This window comes from Capricornis sumatraensis, chromosome 3 (genome assembly GCF_032405125.1).
Source record: "Capricornis sumatraensis isolate serow.1 chromosome 3, serow.2, whole genome shotgun sequence".
Classification (NCBI taxonomy): domain Eukaryota; kingdom Metazoa; phylum Chordata; class Mammalia; order Artiodactyla; family Bovidae; genus Capricornis; species Capricornis sumatraensis.
In genome coordinates, this window is record NC_091071.1 from 175,346,936 (window position 1) to 175,366,743 (window position 19,808).

Consider the following 19,808-nt stretch of genomic DNA (forward strand, 5'->3'; position numbering starts at 1 on the left):
CTCGCCTAACTCCTTCACGATTAAAGGAGAAGAACCAGAGGGCAAACACAGGCAGCTTTCAAGCCTCCAGGCGCCGGCTTGTGAGACTAGTGGTGTGCCGGACGCTATTCTGGAGAGTGGTTGAGACGTCGCTTCCCCCGCGGCGCCGGTGAGGACGTGGCCAGATAGAGCCTCGAGTAGCCGCTTCCCCTTCCTCTGCCCGACAGGAGAAAAAGAGAGGGGCGCTAGAAGGGCGAGAGACAGGCGCGGGCCGCGCAAAGGCCGCTGGGAGCGCGCGCATGCGCACGCCGCAGCGGGGAGTACACCCTCAACGTCTGCGGACGCTGCGGGCGTCGGGTGTCGGCGGCGGCGGCGGCGCTTTGCGGCTGGTCGTGCGGGTCGGGCGCGGGCGGGCAGGCACGGCGGCTGAGGCGCGCACAGGTGATTGACTGGCCAGCTGGCTGAGGCACCGCCTGGTCCTCATTGCTGGCAGGTGGCGGGATCCATTTGGGCGGCGGTGGAGGCGGCGGCGGCAGCGGTGGCCGGGCTCAGGAGGCACTCCCTGGGCCAAGGCCATGGCACCGCGGCTGCAGCTGGAAAAGGCGGCCTGGCGCTGGGCGGAGACGGTGCGGCCCGAGGAGGTGTCGCAGGAGCACATCGAGACCGCCTACCGCATCTGGCTGGAGCCCTGCATCCGCGGCGTGTGCAGGTGAGGCCCGCGCAAAGGGACTCGCGCCCTTCCTCGCGCCAGACCTTGGAAAACCAGACCGTGGGGCAGTGGTGGGGGCGGGGGTGGGGGCTCCGGTTGGGGTGGGGAAGGAAGACGGCGGCCCATTGCGTGCCTCTCTCCGGCTTGGAGACAACCCGGTGGAGGGCTTCCTCCTCTCCGCCTTCTGGGCGACCCGGGAAAAGGCACAGCTTTGCAGGGCTGTGCACGGAGGTGATGCTGCTGGAAGCTCTTCAGAAAAGGTTCTGAGTTCTTACCTCGAAGATGGCGGTGGGGATGGTTGAAAGCAGGAACTGGAGAGCTTCGCAGACGTTGGTGGTCGTTCCATCCTGGCCGCGGCTCGGCGTTTGGTTTTAGAAAACTGGGAACTTGGAAGTGCATTTCATCGTTGTCTTGTGTTAGTGTCGACGCTGAAGGCTGGGTCATATTTTTGGGGTAGGGCGGCTTTAGGAAAAAGTATATAGTTAGCCTGCGTCATCGGTACCCTTCATGTCCAGCTGACATCCCCTCTTTCACTAATTTAGTATTTTTTTAGCTTTTTTTTTTCTAACCGCCCCCCCCCCGGGGGGGAGGGGTCATCTCTGACCCAGTACCGTTTTGCCAAGTACACAGTGTGAGCTGTGTTGGTGTTCTTCACTTCTACCTAGCCTTCGAACCTTCTTTGCCTTTCCTTTTAGATCGAATCCTTAGCTGTTTTTTCCACGTTTTAACGCGGGAACTGTAGTGTGTTCCAGAGTGTTGTCGAATTGACTTAGCCAAGGCGGGCATGCTCAGTAGCCTTTTAGCAAGTATTCAGTAAAGACTTTTTGGAGTTGTTATATTTCGAGGCAGGACCCTGGAGGAATGGAAGTCAAGGTCTCAGATCTGAAGCTTTAAAGTCTAGTGTGGGAAGTGAAACGAGTTAGGGATCTTCCATAAGGCAAACGAATAATTCCAAGTTCTGGGCGTCTGGCTCACGAGGAGGGCAACAGGCAGTACTGGAATGACATAACCTGTGTAATGGGTAAGCTTCCGTCAGTTTCTCCACCTAGTTTCCAGAGTAACCAAAAAATAGAAACTGTTTCACTATAATAGTTTTGATTTTAATAGAAAGAAAGGAGTAGAAATTGGCTGAGATCACTATAAGGGAAATGTCACAGAGGTGAGTTTTAAGCTGCAACAATAGCAAGGTTTATATCCAAGCTTTTTTTTTTCCTTAAACAACGTCACTCATTTAAAATGTACAGTCCAGTGGTTTTTAGTTTGTATATTCACAAAGTTGTTCAGAACACAACTCAATCTGACCTCACCCCCCCACCCCCCAAAAGCCCTGTATCCATTAGTCTGGCACTTGTAAACCACCTCCCCCACCCCAAGTATGCAAGTAATCACTGATCTACTTTCTGCCTCTAAATTGGCCTTTTCTGAACATTTCATGTAAATGAAATCGTACAGTGTGTCGACTTTAGTGACTTCTTTGACAGCATACTGTTGGGGTTCTCAGTATGCTTTTGAACTGTGGTGTTGGAGAAGACTCTTGAGAGTCCCTTGGACTGCAAGGAGATCCAGCCAGTCCATTCTAAAGGAGATCCGTCCTGGGTGTTCATTGGAAGGACTGATGTTAAAGCTGAAACTCCAGTACTTTGGCCACCTCATGCGAAGAGTTGATTCATTGGAAAAGACTGATGCTGGGAGGGATTGGGGGCAGGAGGAGAAGGGGACGACAGAGAATGAGATGGCTGGATGGCATCACTGAGTCGATGGCCGTGAGTCTGAGTGAACTCCGGGAGTTGGTGATGGACAGGGAGGCCTGGCGTACTGCAGTTCATGGGGTCGCAGAGAGTTGGACACGACTGAGTGGCTGAACTGAACTGGACAGCATAATGTTTTCAAGAATCACCCATGTTGTAGCATCTGTCAGGTTTCTATTTCATTTCAAAAAATTGTAAAAGTTGTGTAAAATGCACAATGAAATTTACCGTTTTTAAAGTATACAATTCCACTGCATTAAGTTTCCTTACATATTGTACAAACATCACCATTGTCTCCTTCCAGACTTCTTCCATCACCCTAAAAGGAAACTCCACATCCCATTTTCCCTTCCTCCATCCCCTGACAAGCACTCATCTTTTTGTCTCTATAGATTTCTTTATTCTGGACATTATATATTAAGTGGAAACTTAAAATACGTGGCCTTTTTTTGTCTGGTGTTCACTTAGCATAATGTTTTCAACGGTCATGCATGTTACACCCATGTCAGTGCTTTATTCCTTTTTGTGGTTGAATAGTATTCCATTGTTGGATATAACACATTCTGTCTGTTCATCAGTTGATGGATCTAAAAGAATTTCCCACAACTTCATGAGGGATAATTGACAAATACTGTTGTACATATCTAAAGTGTACAACACGAGGGACTTTCCTGGTGCTCCAGTGGCTAAGATTCCATGCTTCCAGTGCACGGAGCCCAGTTTGATCCCTGTTGCGGAACTAGATCCCACATGCCCCAACTAAAGATCCCATGTGCCTCAACTAACACCGGGTGCAGCCAAATCAATATTTAAAAACCAAAGTGGACAACATGATAATTTGATAGCCACTGTGGAGTGATTACCAGAATCAAGGCAACTAACACCTCACAACATAGTTAAATTGATGGGTATTTTGGTTGTTTCCACTTTTTGGCTGTTGTGAATAGCTTTGGTATGAATATTTGTGTGTGAGTTTTTGTTGGAACACCTGTTTTTTTGTTCCTTTGAGTATTTACCTGGGAGAGGAATTGCTGGGTCATTTAATAACTGTGTTTAACATTTTGAGGAACTAATTGTTTTCCAGAGCGGCTGCAGTAGTTTGCATATAATGTATGACAATTTCAATTTCTCCTCATTCTCACAGTTTGTTTTTTTCCTTATAGCCATCCTAGTGGATGTGAATTGGTATCTCATTATGGTTTTGATTTGCATTTTCCTGATGACTAGTAAGGTTGAGCATCTTTCCTTGTGCTTATCGACCATTTGTAGATCTTTGGAGAGGTCTTTTCACATCCCTTGCCCGGTTTTAAAATTAGATCGTCTTTACTTTTGAGTTAGAGTTCTTCATATATTCTCAATATAAGTCCCATGTTTTTGCATATATTTTCTCATTCTGTAGGTTCTCTATTTCCCTTTCTAGTTAGTACCCTTTGTGACAAAAAAGCTTTTACTTTAATGTACCATTAATTCTGGGGCTTCTCTGATGGCTCAGTGCTAAAGAATCCACCTGCCAGGCAGGAGTTGGGTTCAGTCCTTGGGTCGGGAAGGTCCGCTGGAGAAAGAAATGGCAACCCACTCCAGTATTCTTGTCTGGAGAATCCCATGGACAGAGGAGCCTCGTGGGCTACAGTCCATGGGGTCACAAACAGTCCGACGCGACTTAGCTCCTAAACAACAATAACAACACAGTAGTTTTATTTATGTTCTGTTTTGGTCACTTGTACTTTTGAAACCAGGCCTGATCTGAAGTCCAAGCAGTTTTTATTTAAATATCAGAAAGATTTCTCCTACCCTTTTTAAGCTTTTCTTCTGACTCTTAAGATGAGATTAAATAATTAAGATATTATCAGTATCTTTTAAATACTTTACAGAAAAACTTTTAATGAGATGCCAGAGCTGAAGAAGTGTGTAGCCACAGAGACAAGATGACTCATGACTATTTACCTTCTGAAACTGCTTAGTACAATCACAGCCTGAAAGCAATCTATACTAAATCTTAGGTACAAAGAATTCTGCAAATATTTTGTCTTAATTCTTAAAAACCGGTGAGGATTGTAGTCAAATCAAGTCCCTTTCCCGTGGTTTCCCCGGTGGCTCAGACTGAATCTGCCTGCAGTGGAGGAAACCTGGGTTCGTTCCCTGGATCAGGAAGATCCCTTGGAGTAGGAAATGGCAACCCACTCCAGTAATCTTGCCTGGAGAATCCCATGGACAGAGGAGCCTGGTGGGCTACAGTCCATGGGGTCGCAGAGTCAGACACGACTGAGTGACTAACAGTTTCACTTTCAAGTTCCTTGCAGTAAAATTGTTCGGTAAAGGGATATGCAGTTTTCATTTTGACCCATTTTTGCTAGATTTCCCACTAGAGTGATGGTTTCACTTTACATTCCTACTACCAGTGTGTAAGAATATCATGTTTCCATAATCAACACAATATGTTAGTCATACTTTTTCATCTGATAGGTGGGATATGGTGTCATGTTAATTTCTTTTTGTGACAGTTAAGATCTTGATTTGAATTTTTAAAATCTGAACTTACACTTCTAGTTGTATATAGGAGTGTATTTATGTTTTGTTTTCATCAGAGAAACCAAAACATTTCAGAGATGTAATGCATTCAGGAAAGTCAGTGTTATGCCACTGATTTAACTGTGTCTCATGGCTAGTGGGATCTTAGTTCCGCAATCAGGGATGGAGCCTGGGTCCCTGCATTGAAAGCACTGAGTGTGAACCACCAACCGCCAGGGAATCCCTTGTTAGGCCAGTTTAAGAAACACTTAAGTGACTGCCTCTGGCTCTAGTCTAAACCCCTTAATAAGGACTGTTGGATCTGATGCCTAAGTTTCTGTTGAGCCTTTCCTCTTTGATGTGCCAGTGATACCTTTTCTCTGTTGGTGCACTTTCTCTCTCACGTGACCACTTTTGCCTTGCTAACCTGTCCCTGATCCTCAGAAGAGGTCAGGGAACAGATTTTTTTTTTATTAAAAAAAATCTTAATTATGGCAAAATTTAATACACTGAAGTAGGATTTCCCTGCTGTTCCAGTGGTTAAGACTCCATTTTTGCACTGCATAGGGTGTGGATTCAATCCCTGGTCAGAGAACTAAGATCCCTATGCCATGTGATGTGGGGGAAAAAGAGAGACGGTATAATGACACCCCACGATCCCATACAGCTTTATCAGTTATTGACCCAAGATGATCAGTTGTTTTGTTGCTGAAAGCTCAGCTGTTTGTACACCTGTGCCAAATTGAATTTTGGAGGCCGTTTTGGGTGAAGTAGAAAAGAATAGCTTTATTACTTTGCCAGGCAAAGGGGGCCACAGCGAGCTAATGCCCTCAGAACCTCGTGTCCCAGCTTGGGGAAGATCAGTTCAGTTCAGTCACTCAGTCATGTCCGACTCTTTGCGACCCCACGGACTGCAGGACGCCAGGCTTCCCTGTCCATCACCAACTCCCAGAGCTTGCTCAAACTCAGGTTCATCGAATCGGTGATGCCGGATCTTAGTTGTGGCTCTCTCTTAAAGCATTGTGTCTTGAGGATCTCATCCTCTGCCATCCCCTTCTGCCTTCAATCTTTTCCAGCATCAGGGTCTTTTCCAGTGAGTCAGTTCTTCCCATCAGGTGGTCAAAGTATTGGGAGTTTCAGCTTCTTGCAGTGAATATTCAGGACTGATTTCCTTTAGGATAGACTGGTCGCATCTCCTTGCAGTCCGAGGGACTCTCAAAAGTCTTCTCCAACACCACAGTTCGAAAGCATCAATTCTTCGGCGCTCAACTTTCTTTATAGTCTGACTCTCACATAGTTAATTCATATAGTCAAGTCTTTATAGTCTAGTTCTTGGGGAAGATAGTGAGAAGTTTTATCGTAATTATTCAAAAAGGGCGTGCTCACCTTGTGGACAGTCTTCTGAGGGGTTAGTGGTGAGATAAGGAAGAGTCACCTTCAGGTCCAGCTGATCTGGGGTCTGCATGCTTGTGGCAGCATGCATGTCAGAGTTGTGTCTGACTCTGAGACCCCACCAGGCTCCTCTGTCGATGGAATTTTCCAAGCAAGGATACTGGAGTGGGTTGTCATTTACTACTCCAAGGGGATCTTTCCCACCCAAGGATGAAATCCTCTCATCTCTCTCCAGAGTTGGCAGGTGAATTGTTTACCACTCTGCCACCTGGAAAGCCTTGTGGACAGTATACCAAAGTTAATTGTTAGCTTCTCCCACCTGGAGGGGCTTTGGGGCTCTGCAAGATAACTCAAAGGTATTGTTGTGTGTATCCATTGACGGGAAAACAGGACCTTGCCCCAAGGCTGCTCTTGACTGTTTCTCTCACAGCCCCGCCCTTCCTTAATTAATGACTGCTCCAGTCTGCCCTTCAGAACGCAGGGAAAGTCAAGGAGACGAAGGCTGTTTCCTGGAATCAAAGAAATGGAGGGGCACAGAAAGACCTTGTCCCCAGAAGCCCAAGAGGGCCCTGCAGCATGTCAGTTTCATTCTCATTGCATGATGGACTCTCATTACTTAACACAACTTTAAAAATTTCCAATGCGGTGCATGTTACTGGTTAGTAAGTGTTCTGTGTTCTAGGAAACCCGTGTCTTTGTGGGGTTTTGTTCATTATGTGTCTTTCTGCTGTTCTACACTAACACTTGCGGGATCACTTAGTCTAACCAAGCTTTGAATGAAAGGAAGAAACTTCTCCTTAATCTCAGGCTCAGCTGTTATTTGAATTTTTTCATTTTCTGTGTGTCTGTTAAATTCAACAAATATTTATTATATGCCATGCAGAGTAGTCATTCTTTATTCAAAAAAAAATTTTTTTCTGGCATTTGTGGTCTAGGGTGGCTCTGAAATAGAGCCAACCAAGGTTAAAGTTCCTTCATTTGCCATTTATGTTAGAGATAAGATATAAACAACATAATAATGTTACTTTCAAAGAAGGAGACAGGTGTTACATAATATACTTTTGCAAGTTGTTTTTATTTGATGGGTTGTCTTTTTCTGCATATATTGGTCCCTATAGATCTGTCTTAGTTGTTTTGAATAGCAGTGTGCTATTTCACTGTGTAGAGATAGATGTGTTATAATTTAACCAGTTCTCTAGTTTTCTAAGAATTTTAATTGATGAATTTATTTTTGGCTCTGCTGGGTCTCTGTTGCTCTCAGGGTTTTCTCTAGTTGCCACTGCAGGTCTCTAGAACCTCTTCTAAAGCTTTTAATTTCCTCATCCTCCATCTGAAGATGGACCTCAGCAATGTCCTTTAGAGTCCTGGATCAGTTGGTTGTTTTTCCCCCCAGTTATGGCTAATGCCACAACTAGAAATTGCTTTAAACTTTCTTAACGTATCTTTGCTGTACGGGTCTCTGTTGCTGTGTGGCCTTTTCTGTAGCTGGCGGTTAGCAGGGCTGCTCTCTTTTTGCAGTGCGGGGCTTCTCATCGCCGTGGCTTCTTGTGGAGCTCTTGGGGTTGCAGGCTTAAGTACTTGTGGCACGAGGGTTTAGTTGCCCCATGGCATGTGGGATCTTCCTGGGCCAGGAGTCGAGCCCCTGCCTCCGGCATTAGCAGATGGATTCTTAGACACTGGACCACCAGGCAAGTCCTCCCAATTTAAAAAAAGGTGCCTCGGATCTTAGTTGTGGTTCTCAGGGTCTTAAAGCCTTGTGTCCTGAGGACCTTTCCGTTGTAGCTGATGGACTCTGTGGTTGTGGCTTGGGATCTCCAGAGTGCTTGATGCAGTAGCTGTGGCGTGTGGCTTAGTTGCTCTGCTGCACATGGGATCTTACTTCCCTAACTGGGATCAAACTCGTGTCTCCTGCACAGCAAGGCGGACTCTTAACCACCAGACGACCCAGTTGTTTGTTTGTTTTTTTAACACTTCGTGGGTTTTTTCCCTTTTGATTCAGAGAATGAGGTACGCATCCATCTTTATTTTTGCTTTTTACTAAATGGGCACTCAGTTTTCTTAAACGATTTATTGAATAATCTAATCTTCACCACCACTAGTTGAGAGACCGTCTTTATTTATTTACTTAGTGGTCCTGCCACAGGGCATGTGGGATCTTGGTTCCCCAGCTAGGGATGGAACTCATGTGCCTTCAGTGGAAGCACTGAGTCTTAACTGGTGGACCACCAGGGAAGACTAAAAGGCCACTTCTATTATATGAAAAATTACTATACATATTTGGGTTTATTTCCTGGCTCTGTTCCCTTCCACTGATTCTACTCAATATCCGTGTACTAGGATAACAGTTCCAGTTACTTGCCAGTACTTTTAAAATATCTGATAAGGCAGGATCCTTCTTAAATTTCTCCGTGAAGGACTTGCCCAGTGGTGGAGTGTTTTAAGACTGAGCTCCCCATGCAGGGGGCCCAGGTTCCACCTCTGACTGGGGAACTAGAGGGCCCACATGGCAGCCCGACGGGCTCAGCTTTAAAAACTGCTCAGATTTATTCTAGTGGTTCTTATTCAACTGAAATTTATATTTTATGTACAGAAAAGTGCACAGTCACGAGATTTACACTGGGTGAATTATCACACGGGGGCTTCTCTGGGGGCTCGGTGGTTAAGGTGCTGCGCTTGCGCTGCAGGCAGTATCGGTGGTCCAGTGCTTAAGAATCCGCTCACCAGTGCAGGGGACACAGGTCTGATCCCTGGTCCGGGAAGATCCCACGTGCTGCGGTGAGAAGCCCTGATACCGCAGCTATAGAAAAGCCTGCACAGAAAGGAAGACCCAGCACAGCCGAAACTTTGAACACCACAGATTATCTGCCTTGTTTTGAACTTCGTATACAGTTAATTTTACATTGTATTTCCTCTGTGTCTGGTCTCTTTTGCTCAGCACTGAGATTCATTCACGTGGTGAGTAGCAGCAGGATCTTCATTCTTAGTCATCTGCAGAATTCCGTTGTGCTATTTCATACACACGCATGAGGGATTTTAGTTCCTTGGCCAGGGATCAAACCAGAGCCCCCTGCATTGCAAGATGGATTCTTAACCGCTGAAATGCCAGGGAAGTCCCTACATTCAATGTTTCTGTTCACAACTCTTTGGCCAGAACTTATTTCACTGGTTCTGCCAATCCAGAAAGTATCTAGAAGAAGGTTACTTGGCAAACTTCACTATAGGTTACCACTAAGGTGTCTGTCTAGCTGTGTTTCGCATTCCTTATATGACAACTTTTCATGCTTAGGGGCCATTTGTATGCCTCTTTCAACAGCTTCTTGTGTCCTTTGCCCATTTTTATTTTGGGTTATTAGTCCTCATCAATTTGTAGGAATTCTTTTTTAAAATACTTACATTTTTAAACTATTCTTTCCTGCACTGAGTCTTCTCAGTGGGCTGTGCGCGGACTTTCTCTTGTTGCGGCAAGTGGGGGCTGCTCTCTAGTTGGGGGTGTGCAGGCTTCTGCTGGCAGTGGCTTCTCTTGCTGCCGAGCAGAGACTCAAGAGCGCACAGGCTCAGCAGCTGCAGCTCTCGGGATTAGTTGCTCCTTGTCCTGTGGAATCTTCCTGGATCAGGGATCAAACCCATGTCCCGTGCATTGGCAGGAGGATTCTTATCCACTGATCACCAGGGAAGTCCAGTAGGAGCTCTTTATGGATTAAGAGATTATTTCTGTGACATGAGTTGTAAAAATTTTTTAAATTGTATCATTGTCTTTTTTTTTTTCCTCTTGTGGCTGTGCCGTGTGGCATGTGGAACTTCCCTTACCAGGGATTGAACCCATGCCTCCTGCAGTGGAAGCACAGAGTCTTAACCGCTGGACCACCAGAGAAGTGCCTATGCCACTGTCTTTTGACTCACGGATTGGTTTGCCGTTCGAGAAGTTTTTATGAGGTTAAATGAGTGGATATTTTGTGACTTCTAAACGTTGAGTCATCGACTCAATCCTTTTTCATACCAGTGTTTAAAAGAAATTTGCTGATTTTTTTAAAAGTGTTATTGTGGTTTTAATTAATGTTTAAATCTTTGATCCACTTGGAATTTGTACTGAAGTGATACTGTGAAATGAATCCAATTGTATCTTTTTGCAGGTAAGCTGCCTGGTTGCCCTATTCCTGTTTATTAAAGATTATGTCTTGACTCCACTGATGTGGATACCTTTGTTGCATGCTAAGTTACTGTGTTTCTGAACTTTTTATTTTATTACATTGTTTTAGTTTGGGGGTCTTCCTGATTCAGTATCTTGTAGGACTTAATCCTTCCTGATCTTTTTAGGAGTTGTTTTGTTTTGGATTTGTGTTCTGTTCCATAATTTGTCTGCTTGATTTAATAATAATAAAAAAAATCTTCTAATTTTTTTTGGACAATTTATAATCCAGGAAGATAAAGACGCGCCATGTTCACTCCATGGCTGAGTTTGAGCAGTGTGTCATAAAATGCTTTTTAAAAAAAACCCAAGCAGGAGTGAGTAGATTGTTTTTTTGTTTTTGTTTTTTTCTGTTTGAAATCCTTCTGGTGGAAGGAGGAGGGACTCTCCTTAGGGGTCTGGTGGGGTGCCCTATGGGTGACCTTTGAAAGGCTGCTTGGGCACTGAGCTGTGTTCTCTTTTTGTTTTCTTTCCTAGCACAGGACTTACTTTGCTTTGGGGATTTTTTAAACTTGCCTCCCGTGTGTGCGCAATCTTGTCCGACTCTTTGCATCCCTATGGATTGTGGCCCACCAGGCTCCTCTGTCCGTGGGATCCCCAGGCAAGAATTCTGGAGTGGGTTGCCATGCCCTTCTCCAGGGACTCTTCCCGACCCAGGGATTGAACCTGTATCTCTTACGTCTCCTGCATTGGCCGGTGGGTTCTTGACCACTAGCACCACCTGGAAAGCCAACACCAAGCCTTGAAAAATTGTAAACGTTTAGATGAAGGATAAGAGAAGCCTTTTTGGTGTTAAATGATCTAACCCTGGGACTCTTTCTCATGAAAAAGAGCAACTGCAGGGCTGGGAAACCTGCTTCAGGACAGTGGCTGCGTGTACGAACGAGGCTTCGCTAGGATCCTGATGCCTCGTCTGTCCTCTGGGCTGTGTGTTTGCTTCCTCTTGTGTCCTTTTGGTTAGAATTCAGAATTTCAAATAAAATCAGGCTGTCAGGTGAGTGTAGACTTAATGAATTTCCAGGTGTAAATATTCTGAAAGCAGCCATTGCTAGTGGTTCCCATCCTGCCTTTAATAAACATTTGAAATGAAGCCACGTGTATCCAACCCTGTTCCTGCCCTCACCCCCACCCCCCACAAAAACAGTCAGTACCGAGTGCTGTTGCCTGAGCCTCGCGTCAGCCGCTACCTTGCGCGTCAGGTCTTGGTTTCCCATCTCTCAGCTACAGCGTCTGTGTTGCTTCTCTGCTTCGCTGCCGCTCCCCGCCAAGAGCCAAGACTTAGACTTTGAAAATTTCCCGTTTAAAAAAAAATTAGAAGCTTAAAACTTAGTAAAAATAGGAGGAGCTTGGTGAGAATGGCAGTGATCTGAAAAGCAAAACTTGTGAAATCTTCAGGTTTCTAAAGCCACTTTGCTTGAAAGGCGTAACTAGAGAACCTTCATTTTTTTGTCAAACGGCTGGTAATGCCTTGGTCTTTTTCTTTTCTTTTCCTGTTAAGCTTTTTATTTTGGGGTATAACCGATAATACAATGCTCTGATAGTTTCAGTTGAGCAGTGAAGGGACTTAGCCATACATACACATGTATCCATTTAGAGGATCTTTCTAAAGTTCCAGGCCAGTTCCTTTTCTTCGTAAAATTGTGTATTGGCTCCTTGTTGCTTCCGGAATAAAGTCCGAGCTCTTGCCACGCATAGTGTTTGAGGGCTTCTGTGATCTGATCCAGCCCCAACTTCTCTGCGGCCGCGTGGGCTTTCCCAGCCCCCTGCCCCCAAAGCCTCCAGCTGTGGTGAACTGCATCTGCAGGGAGGCTTCCTTGTGAGCCTCCGTTGGTTTTGCCTCTCCAGCCTCTCTCCATAGGCTCTCCTCTCACATGTAGGGGGCTCCTGTGTGCCCTTGGAGACTCCCAGCTTGGCAGCAGCCCCCTCCTGTGAGGTTCCTGCTGAGCGTCCTGTGCTTAATGCCAGCGCAGCGCTTGACTTCTCTGAAGCTGTCCTTTTACCTCGCTGTCGCATCATGAGTTGTGAGCACTTCTTTGATGCCTGGGACTTTGTCTTTTATTTTGGTATATCCTGGGCTGGTCGGACACAACTGAAGCGACTTAGCAGCAGCAGCAGCAGCAGCAGGTCCTGTAATTCTTATCCGAGCATATCAACTTGACAGAATGTGTGAACCTGTAGAGTCTGGTTTCTTTTAGAAGATGATAGGGTTTGGCTACAGAGTGACATTGTTGACTTTCACTCAGTGCACTGTGACATATCTGATGCTGATAGCATTGATTGATAGCAACTTGAAACGGTCCCCGCAGCAGCACTCTGAGCACAGATCACCCAGACTGATCACAACCACTGCCTCTTACCCAGCACCACGTCTACCCTTGTTTTCATCATCTGCTCCTCTGGCTAGAGGCAGAAAGGGCAGAATAGTCTTACTGTCTCACGTACTTAAGTGTTTTTATAAACGTGGGCTTCTATGGGAATCCAAATTAAAAAGTTAGAAAATTTTAGTGTTCACCTAATCCCATCCCCCTTGTTTTATAAATGAGGAAATGGGGACTTTTTTCTCTGAGTAGAATCATGGCAGGGGGTTGGTTTTGTCTTCTTTCGACTAGCACATAGGACACGAGGAACCAGGGAATGTTGAGTCAGCCACCAGAGTTCTGGAAAGGGCTTGAAGTTAGGCAGTGACTTGCTGTAGCCTCTCCCCTCGCCCACCTGTCAAAAGATGGGGAGACTTCTGAATTCCTCCTTCCTTGTTGACATCTGACGAGAGACTGTTTTGTGATTATGAAATAAAATAAAAGAGGGACAGGAATGTTCTTGGTTAGAGAGGACTAGTTTGGAAGGGAGTTCCTGGACCTAACTAATCCTAAGCAACCACCATTCTGGTAAGAGTGGAGACATTCACAGTTAGAGACGATTTGAAATTTTCAAGGACAATTCAGTCAGTGGTTATTATTGGAACCATTTCAGTAATATTTGTCTAACCTGTTCTCTGCATGTGTGTGTATGTGTACACACACACAAATCCCTTTCCAGAATCTGGTGCTGTGTTAGGCAAAGCTTTAGTATGGTCAGGGGTCTTCCCCAGAAGCAGGAGAGTTGGCTTGTTCTTCATGGATTTCTCCCTGGGCTGGGTGTGAAACGAAGCCAGAGAGCCAAGAAACTAAAAGGTGTTGAGGGAGAAAAACAGTGATAATAACTCTTTAAGTGATCACGCAGAGAGCAAGATCTCCGCCCTCCACTCCCATCCAGATAATGAATTTTCTCTGAACTGCACAGTAACTGGGTGTTCATTGACTACTGATTTCTGTCCATTCTGCTGGAAGGTGTACTTCTAAATGACAGATGGTTGGAGACCTGTGAAAACAATCCAAACTACCACCCTTAACCTGCAGTGAGTGTAGAAGGAGCTTAAATCATTTGTACCCCTAGGTTCTTAGCCTGCTTTTTTTGTTTGTTTGTTTTTTACCACTTTACAGTTGGTTTTTTTAAATTATATAACTCAACTTTACTTATTTTTTTACACTTTTTATTTTGTATTGGGATATAGCTGATTAAAAATATTGTGATAGTTTCAGGTAGACAGCAAAGGGATACATATACATGTATACATATACATGTATACATTCAACCATATATATGCAACATGTCCATTCTCCTCCAAACTCCCCTGCCATCTAGGCTTGCCACAGAACATTGAGGACAGTTCCCTGTGCTGAACAGTAGATCCTTGGTTATCCGTTGTGACTCTCGCAGTCTGTACATGTCTGTCCCAAACTCCCTAACTACCCCTCACAGACAGTTTGACTTGTGAGAAATTGTTTCCTTTTTTTTACAGTTTTGGACATCACTACAGATGTCTCTTTTTCCTTCTTGCCTGCACCATCTGGTCTGTTCACAAGTCCTGTTGATTTCATTGCATTGCTATGCTTGCATTCAGCTTTCTTCCCTTGCTTGCATTGCCACCAGATAGGTTTAGGACTTCATCTCTCACCAGGAAAATCGTTGTGTTTCTCTGTTCAGCTTCAGTCCACCATTTATGTTGCTGCCAAAGTGTTTATTGGCCAAAACCACAGCAGGTGATGTCCCAGTTGCTGAGGGTATCAGACCAATCATTTGGGGAACCTGCCCCCTGCCTGCTCCTACAACCACTTGGTGTTCTTGTATCCGTAGCCCCAGGAAGAAAGTAGCTGTTAGAATTCTTCATTTTGTTTCATTGCCACAGTGTCAGACATTCTGTGGACATGTGCCTAAAAGTATTGAAACAAAATGTTAGTGTCATTTAACATTTTGACATATTTTCTCATCTTTTCCCAAAAGGGTCATGTTTAACCACGACGGACAGTGACTCTCAGTTTACCCTGATTCATCACCAATTTTTTTTTTTTTTTTGCTAATTCTATAAGTGAAAACATTTTTCATGGCTGTTTTAGGTTTGCATTTTTCCAGAGCTGAGAGGATTCCCCCTGTGTTTGTTAACTGTCTTATAGGAAAGCTTAGAGGAGGCTCTCTTTAAGAATTGGGAGATTTGGGAATTCCCTGGTGGTCCAGTGGTTAGGACTCATTTGTACTGCTGTGGCCCTAGGTTCAATCCCAGGTAGAGGAACTAAGATCCTGCAAGCTATGTGATGTGCTTACTTTAAAAAAAGAACTAGGGGGCCTATCAGGCTTAAATGGACATTGGCCCTTGAAGTTAATAACAGAAAAAGCTTTATTTAGTTAGTCTATATCTGTTAGGATTTTTAGATACAGGTGCCGGAAACTTGAAACTAACCTCGTGTAAGGGAAGTGCCTCAGTTAAATCTAAGGAGGTGTTTGTTTTAATTCAGGAAAGATTTGAACAAACAAATCAACGCCAGGGCAGAACAAAGCTTGTAGAGGTAATGGAATTCTAGCTGAGTTATTTCACGTCCTTAAAGATGATATTAAATGCTGCACTCAATATGCCAGCAAATTTGGAAAACTCAGCAGTGGCCACAGGACTGGAAAAGGTCAGCTTTCATTCCAATCCCAAAGGCAATGCCGAAGAACTGCTGTACAATTGTGCGCCTTTCACAGGCTAGCAAGGTGGCGCTCAAAATCCTCCAAGCCAGGCTTCAACAGTAGTATGTGAACCGAGGACTTCCAGATGCACAAGCTGGATTTAGAAAAGGCAGAGGAACCTGAGCTTAGATTGCTGACATCTACTGGATCATAGAAAAAGCAAGAAAGACGTCTACTTCTGCTTCACTGACTATGCTAAAGCCTTTGTGTGGATCACAACAAACTGGGAAACTTTTAAAAAGAGATGGGAATGGGAATACCAGACCACCTTACCTGCCTCCTGAAAAATCTGTATGCAGGTCAAGAAGCAACACTTAGAACCGGACATGGAACAACAGACTGGTTCCAGATGGGGAAAGAAGTATGTCAAGGTTGCGTATTGTCACCCTGCTTATTTAACTTATATGCAGAGTACGTCATGAGAAATGCTGAGCTGGATGAAGCACACGCTGGAATCAAGATTGCCGGGAGAAATATCAGTAACCTCAGATACACCATCCTTATGGCAGAAAGTGAAGAAGAACTAAAGAGCCTTGTGATGAAAGTAAAAGAGGATAGTGAAATTTTAAGCTAGCTTAAAATTCAACATTCAAAAAACTAAGATGATGGCATCCAGCTCCATCATGTCATGCTAAATAGGTGGGGAAGAAAGGGAAACAGTGACAGACTTTATTTTCTTGGGTTCCGAAATCACTGCAGATGGTGACTGTAGCCATGAAATTTAAAGACACTCGACCCTTGGAGAAAAGCTATGACAAACCTAGACAGCATATTAAAAAGTAGACCTATCACTTTGCTGACAAAAATCTGTCTAGTCAAAGCTATGGTTTCCAGTAGTCATGTATAGATGTGAGAGGTGGACCATAGAGAAGGCTGAGCACCGAAGAACTGATGCTTTTGAACTCTAGAGCTGGAGGAGACATCTTGAGAATCCCTTGGACTGCAAGGAGATCAAATCAGTCAATCCTGAAGGAAATCAAACCTGAGTATTCATTGGAAGGGCTGATGCTGAAGCTGAAGCTCCAGTACTTTGGCCCCCTGATGTGAAGAGCTGACTCATTTGAAAAGACCCTGATGCTGGGAAAGACTGAAGGCAGGAAGATGAGGGGATGACAGAGGATGAGATGGTTGGATGGCATCACCGACTCAATGTTTGTGACTTTGAGCAAACTCTAGGAGATGGTGAAGGACAGGGAAGCCTGACTTGCTGCTGTCCATGGGGTCGCAAAGAGTCTGACATGACATAGGGACAGAACAGCAGTAAAGGGCAGGGAAACGCTTGGGCTGAAGAGCTAAGGAGGGATTTGGGAACCTCTTTCACCTATTTCTCATGCAAATCAGCATGTTGATTTCCTTCTTAATGTTGGGACAACTAAGCTTCCAAAGTCCCACGCATCCCATAAGGCCTGCCACTGAAGAGGGATTGTTTTTTTTCCCTTCCCTCAGTTCTTCTTTTAAATATTTTGTGAGGTTGTTTTTAGGTTCTGGTTGGGATCTGCATCTCAGCAACTCTTGCTGGAACCAGAGGAATGGAGGAACAGTTAGCCCCAAATTAAAAAAAAAGGAAGGTGGGGGAAGCTGCAGACACCAGGCACACAGAACAAAACCCAGCCTCGAAGCCCGCTGACAGGCGAGTACGTGAGGTGGTGGAGAGGGAAAGAGCCGGGGGGGGCGCCAGAGTGACTGCTCTTCATGCTTTGTTTTTGTGATTCTCTTTTCCCTGATTCCCCTGTAGGCAAAGTGAAGGATGGCTCGGAAGAAGGATAACTGGGCATAGTTATAGAGTTGTAAGAACGTACTGTTTCAGAGAAGATGAGTGGCGCTACTCTACCTAGGTTAAATCAGAAATGCTTGTGACCTTGAAAAATTTGCTGTTTAGGCCAGCATTAGCAAATCCAGATGCTTTCTAGGGTCCTAGTAAGTTATAAACTTTGAGTCGACTGGCTAGGGTATTTACACATCAAGCATGTAAACGTGTGTGCCTAGGTCACACGCGTGTCTCAGGCTCCTTAATCTGCCTCCTGTATGCCGATAAAGAGAAGAGTGGGCTGTTTTTCTGCTATGAGACAGTTGGTACAAACAGGATGATAGATGCTACTTGACGCCCACGCCGCTTCTGCGCACACGCTTAGTCGTGTCCAACTCTTGCGACCCCGTGAACAGTAGCCCGGCATGCTCCTCTGTCCATGGGATGTTTCAGGCAAGAATACTGGAGTGGGTTGCAATTTCCTTCTCCGAGGATCTTCCCAACCTAGGGATTGAACTGGCGTCTGCCTGCACATCTTTTTGTGCTTTTGTACAGTTTGTGAGGTTCTCAACGGCAAGTATACTGGGGTGGTTTGCCATTCCCTCCTCCAGCGGATCACGTTTTGTCGGAACTGTCCACTGTTACCCGTCCATCTTGGGTGGTCCTGCATGGCATGGCTCATAGCTTCATCGAGTTACACAGGCCCCTGCACCACAACAAGGCCGTGATCCGTGAAGGGGATGTGCTAACCATCGGACAGTTGCATCCATCTCCCATGCTAGTAAGATCACGCTTAAAATGTTGCATGCTAGGCTTCAGCATTATGCGAACCAAGAACTTGCAGATGTCCAAGCTGGCTTTAGGAAAGGAAGAGGAGCCAGAGGTCAAATTCCCAACATTCACTGGATCACAGAGAAAGCTAGGGAATTTTAGAAAAGCATCTAGCTCTGTTTCATTGACTACACCAAAGCCTTTGACTATGTGGATCATAATAAACTGTGTAAAGCTGTTAGAAATGGGAATACCAGACAACGTACCCGTCTCCTAAGAGATCTGTATGCGTGCAGGTCAAGAAGAAACAGAATTCTGTATGGAACAACTGGTTGGTTCAGGGTTGAAAAAGGAGTATGACAGGGCTGTCTGCTGTCACCCTGTTTGTTTAATCTGTACGCTGAGCACATCATGAGAAGTGCTGGGCTGGATGAGTTACAAGCTGGAATCAAGACAGGTGGGAGAAACACCAACAACTTCCGATATGTGGATGACACCACTCTTATGGCAGAAAGTGAAGAAGAACTAAAGAGCCTCTTGATGAGGGTGAAGGAGGAGTGTGAAAGAGCCGGCGTAAAACTGAACGTTAAAGAAACTAAGGTCATGGCATCCGGCCTTGTTACTTCATGGCAAATGGGGGGAAATGTGTGAGCAGTGACAGATCTCCTCTCCTTGGGCTCTGAGATCACTGTGGAGGGGGCTGCAGCCATGAACTCAGAAGACGCTTGCTTCTTGGCAGGAAAGCTGTGACAGACCAGTGTGTGGAAGAGCAGAGATACTCCTCTGCTGACAAAGATCTGCATGCTCAACGTTACGGTCTTCCCAGTGGTCACGTACGGTTGTGAGAGCGGGACCGTAAAGAAGGTGGAGCGCCAAAGACTTGATGCCTTTGAACTGTGGTGTTGGAGAAGACTCCAGAGAGTCCCTTGAAGAGCAAGGAGATCAAACCAGTCCATCTTGGGAAATCAACCTACTCGATGGAAGGGCTGATGCTGAAGCTGAAACTCCAGTGTTTTGGTCATCCGATGGGAACAGCTGACTCATTGGAAAAGTCCGTGATGCTGGGGAAGATTGAGGGCAGAAGGAAAAGGGGACGTCAGAGGATGAGATGTCTGGATGGCATCACTGATATAATGGACATGAACTTGGGCAAACTTCTGAAGATGGTGAGGGACAGAGAGACCTGGTGTGCTGCAGCCCATGGGGTTGGAAAGAGTCGGACACGACTGGATGACTGAATAGCAACAACGGCCTGCATACCTGTAGCCGGCAGCTGATGGGGATAAAAGGGGCTTGGGGGCACTGGAGACTGACTGGGAGAGATTTTCTGCTATAGGGGGTTTCATCCAGCCGTCTGTACTTGGCACCTGCCGTGCTGCTTGTTTCAGTTCAGTCGCTCAGTCGTGTCCGACTCTTTGCGACCCCGTGGTCTGCAGCACGCCAGGCTTCCTTGTCCACCACCAACTCCCAGAGGTTCCTCAAATTCATGTCCATTGAGTCGGTGATGCCATCCAACCATCTCATCCTCTGTCGTCCCCTTCTCCCACCTTCAATCTTTCCCAGCATTAGGGTATTTTCCAGTGAGTCAACTCTTCACATGTTGGTGGCCAAAGTATTGCAGTTTCAGCTTCAGCATCAGTCCTTCCAATGAATATTCAGGACTGATTTCCTTCAGGATGGACTGGTTGGATCTCCTTGCAGTCCAAGGGACTCTCAAGAGTCTTC

General features: G+C 45.5%; 1 protein-coding gene across 6 annotated transcripts in view; it reads left to right on the top strand.

Moving 5' to 3' along the window:
* The first annotated feature begins 511 nt into the window (after positions 1–511).
* Positions 512–19,808, top strand: part of USP48 (ubiquitin specific peptidase 48) — a 73,059-nt gene continuing 53,762 nt past the window's right edge. For all 6 annotated transcript variants that reach the window (XM_068967098.1, XM_068967103.1, XM_068967100.1 and 3 more), the window contains exon 1: positions 512–688. In XM_068967098.1, the coding sequence (XP_068823199.1) occupies positions 555–688 (134 nt within the window). In that variant the 5' untranslated portion in view covers positions 512–554. The remainder of the gene's footprint in view (positions 689–19,808) is intronic.